Source organism: Mustelus asterias, unplaced genomic scaffold (assembly GCF_964213995.1).
Source record: "Mustelus asterias unplaced genomic scaffold, sMusAst1.hap1.1 HAP1_SCAFFOLD_1438, whole genome shotgun sequence".
Classification (NCBI taxonomy): Eukaryota; Metazoa; Chordata; class Chondrichthyes; order Carcharhiniformes; family Triakidae; genus Mustelus; species Mustelus asterias.
The window spans coordinates 33,376-45,000 of record NW_027591383.1 but is presented as its reverse complement, the minus strand read 5'-3'; the positions used below and the strand labels follow the sequence as shown (position 1 = coordinate 45,000).

Below are 11,625 nucleotides of genomic sequence, written 5' to 3'. Positions count from 1 at the left end.
ATTGCCCCTTAGTGTCCAAAGATGTGCAGGTTAGGTGGATTGGCCATGCTAAATTGCCCCTTAGTGTCCAAAGATGTGCAGGTTAGGTGGATTGGCCATGCTAAATTGCCCCTTAGTGTCAGGGGGATTAGCAGGGTAAATACATGGGGTTACGTGGATAGGGCCTGGGTGGTATTATTGTCGGTGCAGGCTCGATGGGCCGAACGGCCTCCTTCTGCACTGTCGGGATTCTATGCCTGGTTTAGATTTCAACCAATGCTTGGCGGTTGATTGTCGGTCACCGTCAACTGGTGCATTCTCCAAGGCAACGCCCCTTAACCATCAAAAGAGTCCACTTGTCAACCAAATCCACCCTCTACTCTCACAGTGTAAAGTTGTTGTGTGTCCCCCCCCCCCTGCCCCACTCACACCCCCTCCCACCACCGACATTGATGTTCTCGCGAATGACCTGATGGGGTGCAAGATGAAAAGCTTTGACAGAATATCCTTTTTGCGGGAGCACGCAAGTTCTGCGCTCCCAAACGGCCATTTGCCCATTTCTGGTGAGGAACAATGTTCAAAGTTGAAGAAAAACGCAATCTTTTTTTCTTAAAGGTTCTGATGGTTTCCTCAAAGGGGTCGGGTCCAGCGGGGGACCTGGAGATTCTAGGACAAGCCTGAAGGGTTGTCGACACCGAGATGGAGGGGGCAGGGGGAGGAACATCAAACACCCCCATGTACCGGCGCAGCCTGCCGGTGAACACCAGTGATATCGGAAGGGATAGCAATGAACCAAATGAAGGAACTGAGGGCATTGTGGCTACACTTGCAGATGATACAAAGATAGGCGGAGGGACAGGTTGTATTGAGGAGGCAGAGAGGCTGCAGAGGGACTTGGACAGGTTAAGAGAGTCGGCAGAGAAGTGGCAGATGGAATACAATACAGCAAAGTGTGAGGTTACGTACTTTGGTAGAAGGGCCGTAGACTATTTTCTAAATGGGAAGAGAATTTGATTTGATTTATTATTGTCACATGTATTAGCATACAGTGAAAAGTATTGTTTCTTGCACGCTATACAAAGCATACTGTTCATAGAGAAGGAAAGGAGAGGGTCCTAGTTGTTACAGTCACAACTAGGGTGTAGAGAAAGATCAACTTAGTGCAAGTACACCCCCATGTTCTCCCTGGAAAGACGGAGAATGAGGGGAGACCTAATAGAGGTGTACAAAATTATGAAGGGTATAGATCGGGTGAACAGTGGGAAGCTTTTTTCCCAGGTCGGAGGTGACGATCACGAGGGGTCACGGGCTCAAGGTGAGAGGGGCGAGGAATAACTCAGATATCAGAGGGACGTTTTTTACACAGAGGGTGGTGGGGGCCTGGAATGCGCTGCCAAGTAGGGTGGTGGAGGCAGACACGCTGGCATCGTTTAAGACTTACCTGGATAGTCACATGAGCAGTCTGGGAATGGAGGGATACAAACGAATGGTCGAGTTGGACCAAGGAGTGGCACAGGCTTGGAGGGCCGAAGGGCCTGTTTCCTGTGCTGTACTGTTCTTTGTTCTTTGTAAGTAGGTCCATTCAAAAGTCTGACAGCAGCAGGGAAGAAGCTGTTCTTGAGTCGGTTGGTACGTGACCTCAGACTTTTATATCTTTTTCCCGACAGAAGAAAGTGGAAGAGAGAATGTCCGGGGTGCGTGGGGGGTCCTTAATTATGCTGGCTGCTTTTCCCCGAGGCAGCGGGAAGTGTAGACAGAGTCAATGGATGGGAGGTTGGTTTGCGTGATGGACTGGGCTACATTCACAACACTTGGTAGTTTCTTGCGGTCTTGGGCAGAGCAGGAGCCCCATACCAAGCTGTGATACAACCAGAAAGAATGCTTTCTATGGTGCATCTGTAAAAGTTGGTGAGAGTTGTCGTGGACATGCCAAATTTCCTTCGTCTTCTGAGAAAGTAGAATTCAGAAATCAGAAACACAAAAGGGCTTGGGAATCCTTGTTCAAGATTCCCTTAAGGTTAACGTGCAGGTTCAGTCGGCAGTTAGGAAGGCAAATGCAATGTTAGCATTCATGTCGAGAGGGCTAGAATACAAGAGCAGGGATGTACTTCTGAGGCTGTATAAGGCTCTGGTCAGACCCCATTTGGAGTATTGTGAGCAGTTCTGGGCCCCGTATCTAAGGAAGGATGTGCCGGCCTTGGAAAGGGGCCAGAGGAGGTTCACAAGAACGATCCCTGGAATGAAGAGCTTGTCGTATGAGGAACGGTTGAGAACTCTGGGTCTGTACTCATTGGAATTTAGAAGGATGAGGGGGGATCTTATTGAAACTTACAGGATACGGCGAGGCCTGGATGGAGTGGACGTGGGAAAGATGTTTCCATTAGTCAGAGAAACTGGGATCCGAGGGCACAGCCTCAGAGTAGAGGGAACCTTTGGAGATGAGGAGGAATTTCTTCAGCCAGAGGGTGGGTGAATCTGTGGAATTCAATGCCACTATAGAAACCCTACAGTGCAGAAAGAGGCCATTCGGCCCATCGAGTCTGCACCGGCCACAATCCCACCCTAGGTCCTACCCCCACATCCCTACATATTTACCCGCTAATCCCTCGAACCTACGTATCGCAGGACACTAAGGGGCAATTGTAGCACGGCCAATCAACCTAACCCGCACGTCTTTGGAGGAAACCGGAGCACCCGGAGGAAACCCACGCAGATACGGGGGAGAATGTGCAAACTCCACACAGACAGTGACCCGAGCCGGGAATCGAACCCAGGTCCCTGGAGCTGTGAAGCAGCAGTGCTAACCACCGTGCCGCCTCGTGCGTGGAGCGGCAGACGGCGCAGGTGCTGCCACGGCGACGGGAGGGAGCATGCACGTGGGCTTGGTAGTGGAGGGAGCCTCTGTCCCAATGTGCTCCCATGTTAAGCCCCATTGGGGCCAATGTTGGGTAATGGTGGGAGTGGGTGCCAGTCCTGTTAGATTTTGGGAAGTGGGGGACGAATTCAGATCATTACCTTGCCCTGGTGTTAATCATTAGACTCATAGAATACCCATAGTGCAGGAAGAGGCCATTCAGCCCATTGAGCCTATACTGACTCTCTGCAAAGGGCAGCTCTCCCCTCTGCCCCTCTGCCCCAGAGGAGGCCGGGTCATTGAGTGTATTGAAGACAGAGATAGATAGGTTCTTGATTGGTAAGGGGGTCAGGGGTTACGGGGAAAAGGCAGGAGAATGGGGTTGAGAAACAGGTCAGCCGTGGCGGAGCAGATGGGCCGAATGGCTAATTCTGCTCCTATCTCTTATGGAAGCGTCTGCTGTGATAGGCGACGTGTGAATGCACTTGGTGCCACGGTGCAGTTGGAATTCCCGGCAGCACGCACGGTGAGGGATCCGGGTCTCCGGAGGAATTCGAAGCCTCCGGTGGGGGAAAGGGGGAGGTTAGCAGAGGGTTGTGTGCGAGTGAGTGCGTTAGGCCTTGACCCCGCCGCCTCTCCGTGGCTGCGTTTTGTGTTCCAGGAGTTGCTGTGCCGAGAGGAGGAGTTGAAGAGGGCGGCTCTGCAGCAGAAGTCCCAGGAGGAGTCCCTGCGGCAGCGGGAGCATGCCCTCCTGCAGTGGGAGCGAGATGTCTTCGAGCGGGAGCTGAGTCTCCTCATCTATCAGATGAACGCGGAGAAGCCCAACGTCAAGAAGAGGAAAGGAACATTCAAAAAGAACAAACTGAAAGCCAAAGATGGCCAACGCATCAGCCGACCAATCGGTCAGTACCCAGCCGCGGGTAACTTCTCCCATTGGTCAGTACCCAGCCGCGGGCAGCTTCTCCCATTGGTCAGTGCCCAGCCGCGGGCAACTTCTCCTATTGGTCAGTACCCAGCTGCGGGCAGCTTCTCCCATTGGTCAGTACCCAACCACGGGCAACTTCTCCCATTGGTCAGTACCCAGCCGCGGGCAACTTCTCCTATTGGTCAGTACCCAGCCGCGGGCAACTTCTCCCATTGGTCAGTGCCCAGCCGCGGGCAACTTCTCCCATTGGTCAGTGCCCAGCCGCGGGCAACTTCTCCCATTGGTCAGTACCCAGCCGCGGGCAACTTCTCCTATTGGTCAGTGCCCAGCTGAAGGCAACTTCTCCTATTGGTCAGTGCCCAGCCGCGGGCAACTTCTCCCATTGGTCAGTACCCAACCACGGGCAACTTCTCCTATTGGTCAGTGCCCAATCGTGGGCAACTTCTCCCATTGGTCAGTGCCCAATCGTGGGCAGCTTCTCCCATTGGTCAGTGCAGAACCGCGGGCGGCATCCAAACCATCCTCAGCCTGTGCGTTGGTGCCTGCCCCTTTAAGAGATGGTTTAATGGTGCCTGTTCCTTTAAGAGATGGTTTAATGGTGCCTGTTCCTTTAAGAGATGGTTTAATGGGGACAATTCCTTTTAGAGATGTTTGTAGATTCTCACCTGCTTTCCGGTGATTTCTCCGAGACAGATTTCCAGCACAAACTCACGGTCCAGGCCTCCCCACAGCTCCACAAGAAGAAGGGTTTACTGGAAGCTGGATCCGGATCGCCGAGTATCACCTCGTTCGTCCCGCGGCTCAGAGCGATTCAGCGTAAGGAAAACACGGAGAGACTCCAACGACCGGAGTGAAACCGAGGGGGAAAAACCGGCGCGGAATTCATTCACTGCGTTCCCGCGACCCCGACATCCCGACCCCGTCCCCCCCGACCCCGTCCCCCCCGACCCCGTCCCCCCCGACCCCGTCCCCCCCGACCCCGTCCCCCCCGACCGAACCCCGACCCCGTCCCCCCCCGACCAAGTCCCCCCCGACCCCGACATCGCGACCCCGACCCCCCCGTCCTCGTCCCCCCCGTCCCCGTCCCCCCCGACCGAACCCCGACCCCGTCCCCCCCCCCGACCAAGTCCCCCCCGACCCGACCCCGTCCCCCCCGACCCCGTCCCCCCCGACCCCGTCCCCCCCGACCCCGTCCCCCCCGACCCCGTCCACCCCGACCCCGTCCACCCCGACCCCGTCCCCCCCGACCCCGACGCCGTCCCCCCCAACCCCGTCCACCCCGACCCCGTCCACCCCGACCCCGTCCCCCCCGACCCCGTACACCCCGACCCCGTCCCCCCCGACTCCGTCCCCCCCGACCCCGCCCCCCCGACCCCGCCCCCCCGACCCCGTCCCCCCCGACCCCGTCCCCCCCGACCCCGTCCACCCCGACCCCGTCAACCCCGTCCCCCCCGACCCCGTTCCCCCGACCCCGTTCCCCCGACCCCGTTCCCCCGACCCCGTCCCCCCGACCCCGTCCCCCCGACCCCGTCCCCCCGACCCCGTCCCCCCGACCCCGACCCCGTCCCCCCGACCCCGTCCCCCCCGACCCCGTCCCCCCCGACCCCGTCCCCCCCGACCCCGTCCCCCCCGACCCCGTCCCCCCCGACCCCGTCCCCCCCGACCCCGTCCCCCCCGACCCCGTCCCCCCCGACCCCGTCCCCCCCGACCCCGTCCCCCCCGACCCCGTCCCCCCCGACCCCGTCCCCCCCGACCCCGTCCCCCCCGACCCCGTCCCCCCCGACCCCGTCCCCCCCGACCCCGTCCCCCCCGACCCCGTCCCCCCCGACCCCGTCCCCCCCGACCCCGTCCCCCCCGACCCCGTCCCCCCCGATCCCGTCCCCCCCGATCCCGTCCCCCCCGACCCCGTCCCCCCCGACCCCGTCCCCCCCGACCCCGTCCCCCCCGACCCCGTCCCCCCCGACCCCGTCCCCCCCGACCCCGTCCCCCCCGACCCCGTCCCCCCCGACCCCGTCCCCCCCGACCCCGTCCCCCCCGACCCCGTCCCCCCCGACCCCGTCCCCCCCGACCCCGTCCCCCCCGACCCCGTCCCCCCCGACCCCGTCCCCCCCGACCCCGTCCCCCCCGACCCCGTCCCCCCCGACCCCGTCCCCCCCGACCCCGTCCCCCCCGACCCCGTCCCCCCCGACCCCGTCCCCCCCGACCCCGTCCCCCCCGACCCCGTCCCCCCCGAACCCGTCCCCCCCGACCCCGTCCCCCCCGACCCCGTCCCCCCCGACCCCGTCCCCCCCGACCCCGTCCCCCCCGAACCCGTCCCCCCCGACCCCGTCCCCCCCGACCCCGTCCCCCCCGACCCCGTCCCCCCCGACCCCGTCCCCCCCGAACCCGTCCCCCCCGACCCCGTCCCCCCCGACCCCGTCCCCCCCGACCCCGTCCCCCCGACCCCGTCCCCCCCGACCCCGTCCCCCCCGACCCCGTCCCCCCCGACCCCGTCCCCCCCGACCCCGTCCCCCCCGACCCCGTCCCCCCCGACCCCGTCCCCCCCGACCCCGTCCCCCCCGTCCCCCCCGACCCCGTCCCCCCCGACCCCGTCCCCTCCGACCCCGTCCCCCCCGACCCCGTCCCCCCCGACCCCGTCCCCCCCGACCCCGTCCCCCCCGACCCCGTCCCCCCCGACCCCGTCCCCCCGACCCCGTCCCCCCCGACCCCGTCCCCCCCGACCCCGTCCCCCCCGACCCCGTCCACCCCGACCCCGCGACCCCGTCCATCCCGACCCCGTCCACCCCGACCCCGTCCCCCCCGACCCCGTCCCCCCCCGACCCCGTCCCCCCCGACCCCGTCCACCCCGACCCCGACACCCCTCTCCGTTCCCTCTGTTCCTCCCTCCCTCACCTTCCATCTCTCTCTCTCTCCGCCGTCCTCTCTTCCCTCCTCCATTCATGTCTCCTCTTTGCCTCGTTCTCTCGCAGTGATTCCCAACCAGCTGAATGGAGCCTGGAGCCGGAGTCCGGCCTGGAGTCCGGAACATTCCAACGGGGAGGAATGTGCGAAAGGAGAGAGGGGCCGAAGCTGGGGAAACCACTTGGCAAAATCCTGGGAAGTTCCGGCCGATGAAAGGTGGGACCATGCTGTTGGGAAGTAGTCAGGAATAATGTGTATGTTCGCTACACTCCAAAGATGTGCAGGTTAGGTGGATTGGCCATGCTAAATTGCCCCTTAGTGTCCAAACATGTGCAGGTTAGGGGGATTGGCCATGCTAAATTGGCTCTTAGTGTCCAAAGATGTGTAGGTTAGGTGGATTGGCCATGCTATGTGCTTAGTGGGGAATGGGGGTGGAATGAGGGTCGGGATAGATACTCTGTCAGAGAGTCAGTGCAGACTCGATGGGCCGAATGGCATTTTCTGCACTGTAAGGATTCTCTGATGGGAAACAGCAACTTGGTTAAATGGACACTGACAGACTGGAACTCTCCGGTTTAGTTTGTTTTAAATCCAGTCTGTCAGGTCTGGCACTCTGGCTGCTCGATCAATTTGTTAGCCACTGAAAATCATCTCGCGTGCCTCCCTCGCCAAATCCGATGCCAATGTATGATGTGCGACTGGCACCTGTCAGTCATCTGTTGCGCTCTTACCTCCTCTTTAGGGAGAGAGGTTGGGTGATGCCTAGATGCTGCATGCCCACTCTTTAACCTGCTGAAACAGATAAATACCTGGGAACACCACCACCTGCAAGTTCCCCCCTCCGAGCCACTCACCATCCTGACTTGGAAATATATCGGCCGTTCCTTCACTGTGGCTGGGGTCAAAATCCCAGAACTCCCTCCCTAACAGCACTGTGGGTGTACCTACACCACACACGGGGACTGACTGATGTCCAATCACAATCCTGGAACTCCCTCCCTAACAGCACTGTGGGTGTACCTACACCACACACGGGGACTGACTGATGTCCAATCACAATCCTGGAACTCCCTCCCTAACAGCACTGTGGGTGTACCAACACCACACACGGGGACTGACTGATGTCCAATCACAATCCTGGAAGTCCCTCCCTAACAGCACTGTGGGTGTACCTACACCACACACGGGGACTGACTGATGTCCAATCACAATCCTGGAACTCCCTCCCTAACAGCACTGTGGGTGTACCTACACCACACACGGGGACTGACTGATGTCCAATCACAATCCTGGAAGTCCCTCCCTAACAGCACTGTGGGTGTACCTACACCACACATTGGGACTGACTGATGTCCAATCACAATCCTGGAACTCCCTCCCTAACAGCACTGTGGGTGTACCTACACCACACACGGGGACTGACTGATGTCCAATCACAATCCTGGAAGTCCCTCCCTAACAGCACTGTGGGTGTACCTACACCACACACGGGGACTGACTGATGTCCAATCACAATCCTGGAACTCCCTCCCTAACAGCACAGTGGGTGTACCTACACCACACACGGGGACTCACTGATGTCCAATCACAATCCTGGAAGTCCCTCCCTAACAGCACTGTGGGTGTACCTACACCACACACGGGGACTGACTGATGTCCAATCACAATCCTGGAACTCCCTCCCTAACAGCACGGTGGGTGTACCTACACCACACACGGGGACTGACTGATGTCCAATCACAATCCTGGAACTCCCTCGCTAACAGAACAGTGAGTGTACCTACACCAGACACGGGATTGACTGATGTCCAATCCTGGAACTCCCTCCCTAACAGCACTGTGGATGTACCTACACCACACACGGGGACTGACCGATGTCCAATCACAATCCTGGAACTCCCTCCCTAACAGCACTGTGGGTGTACCTATACCACACACGGGGTCTGACTGACGTCCAATCACAATCCTGGAACTCCCTCCCTAACAGCACTGTGGGTGTACCTACACCACACAGGGACTGACTGATGTCCAATCACAATCCTGGAACTCCCTCCCTAACAGCACTGTGGGTGTACCTACACCACACACGGGGTCTGACTGACGTCCAATCACAATCCTGGAACTCCCTCGCTAACAGCACAGTGAGTGTACCTACACCACACACGGGATTGACTGATGTCCAATCCTGGAACTCCCTCCCTAACAGCACTGTGGGTGTACTTACACCACACGGGGACTGACTGATGTCCAATCACAATCCTGGAACTCCCTCCCTAACAGCACTGTGGATGTACCTACACCACACACGGGGACTGACTGATGTCCAATCACAATCCTGGAACTCCCTCCCTAACAGCACGGTGGGTGTACCTACACCACACACGGGGTCTGACTGATGTCCAATCACAATCCTGGAACTCCCTCCCTAACAGCACGGTGGGTGTACCTACACCACACACGGGGTCTGACTGACGTCCAATCACAATCCTGGAACTCCCTCCCTAACAGCACTGTGGGTGTACCTACACCACACACGGGATTGACTGATGTCCAATCCTGGAACTCCCTCCCTAACAGCACTGTGGGTGTACCTACACCACACACGGGGACTGACTGATGTCCAATCACAATCCTGGAAGTCCCTCCCTAACAGCACTGTGGGTGTACCTACACCACACACGGGGACTGACTGATGTCCAATCACAATCCTGGAACTCCCTCCCTAACAGCACTGTGGGTGTACCTACACCACACACGGGGTCTGACTGACGTCCAATCACAATCCTGGAACTCCCTCCCTAACAGCACTTTGGGTGTACCTACACCACACACGGGGACTGACTGATGTCCAATCACAATCCTGGAACTCCCTCCCTAACAGCACTGTGGGTGTACCTACACCACACACGGGGACTGACTGATGTCCAATCACAATCCTGGAACTCCCTCCCTAACAGCACTGTGGGTGTACCTACAGCACACACGGGATTGACTGATGACCAATCACAATCCTGGAACTCCCTCCCTAACAGCACTGTGGATGTACCTACACCACACACGGGGACTGACCGATGTCCAATCACAATCCTGGAACTCCCTCCCTAACAGCACTGTGGGTGTACCTATACCACACACGGGGTCTGACTGACGTCCAATCACAATCCTGGAACTCCCTCCCTAACAGCACTGTGGGTGTACCTACACCACACAGGGACTGACTGATGTCCAATCACAATCCTGGAACTCCCTCCCTAACAGCACTGTGGGTGTACCTACACCACACACGGGGTCTGACTGACGTCCAATCACAATCCTGGAACTCCCTCGCTAACAGCACAGTGAGTGTACCTACACCACACACGGGATTGACTGATGTCCAATCCTGGAACTCCCTCCCTAACAGCACTGTGGGTGTACTTACACCACACGGGGACTGACTGATGTCCAATCACAATCCTGGAACTCCCTCCCTAACAGCACTGTGGATGTACCTACACCACACACGGGGACTGACTGATGTCCAATCACAATCCTGGAACTCCCTCCCTAACAGCACGGTGGGTGTACCTACACCACACACGGGGTCTGACTGACGTCCAATCACAATCCTGGAACTCCCTCCCTAACAGCACTGTGGGTGTACCTACACCACACACGGGATTGACTGATGTCCAATCCTGGAACTCCCTCCCTAACAGCACTGTGGGTGTACCTACACCACACACGGGGACTGACTGATGTCCAATCACAATCCTGGAAGTCCCTCCCTAACAGCACTGTGGGTGTACCTACACCACACACGGGGACTGACTGATGTCCAATCACAATCCTGGAACTCCCTCCCTAACAGCACTGTGGGTGTACCTACACCACACACGGGGTCTGACTGACGTCCAATCACAATCCTGGAACTCCCTCCCTAACAGCACTTTGGGTGTACCTACACCACACACGGGGACTGACTGATGTCCAATCACAATCCTGGAACTCCCTCCCTAACAGCACTGTGGGTGTACCTACAGCACACACGGGATTGACTGATGTCCAATCACAATCCTGGAACTCCCTCCCTAACAGCACTGTGGGTGTACCTACACCACACACGGGGTCTGACTGACGTCCAATCACAATCCTGGAACTCCCTCCCTAACAGCACTGTGGGTGTACCTACACCACACACGGGGTCTGACTGACGTCCAATCACAATCCTGGAACTCCCTCCCTAACAGCACTGTGGATGTACCTACACCACACACGGGGACTGACTGATGTCCAATCACAATCCTGGAACTCCCTCCCTCACAGCAGTGGGAGGCCGGTTTGTTGCTGTCGGTGTCGGATGTGGGAGTTCCTGGAGTTGCCGAGCCTCCCGGAAGTCCATATCTGCGCCAGGTGCAGCTCCTGGGAGACCGCGTTAGGGAACTGGAGCTGCGACTCGATGACCTTAGTCTAGTCGGGGAAAATGAGAGGTTAATAGAGAGAAGTTAGAGGCAGGTCGTCACACCAGGGCCACGGGAGGAAGACACGTGGGTCACGGTTAGGAAGGGTAAAGGTCACGTACCAGAGAGTACCCGGTGGTTGTCCCCCTTAACAGTAAGGGATGGGTGACAGGCAGGAGAGAGGAGGGGAGAGAGCAGTCAGTGATGGGATCCCCTGTGGTTGTCCCCCTCCAGAATAAGTATACCGTTTTGGATACTGTGGGGGGGATGACCCTCCGGGGGTAAGCCCCACGGTGACCAGGTCACTGGCACGGAATCGGGCTCTGTGGCTCAGAAGGGAAAGAGGGGAACCAGGAGAGCAATAGAACATAGAACAGTACAACACAGAACAGGCCCTTCGGCCCACGATGTTGTGCCGAGCTTTATCTGAAACCAAGATCAAGCTATCCCACTCCCTACATTCCTGGTGTGCTCCGTGTGCCTATCCAATAACCGCTTAAATGTTCCTAAAGTGTCTGACTCCACTA

General features: G+C 58.6%; 1 protein-coding gene across 1 annotated transcript in view; it reads left to right on the top strand.

Moving 5' to 3' along the window:
• LOC144488286 (mitogen-activated protein kinase kinase kinase 11-like) overlaps window positions 1-11,625 on the top strand; it is a 54,076-nt gene that overhangs the window by 24,567 nt on the left and 17,884 nt on the right. The window contains exons 5-7 of the mRNA XM_078206330.1: window positions 3,495-3,735; window positions 4,452-4,574; window positions 6,728-6,875. Of these exons, the coding sequence (XP_078062456.1) occupies window positions 3,495-3,735; window positions 4,452-4,574; window positions 6,728-6,875 (512 nt within the window). The remainder of the gene's footprint in view (window positions 1-3,494; window positions 3,736-4,451; window positions 4,575-6,727; window positions 6,876-11,625) is intronic.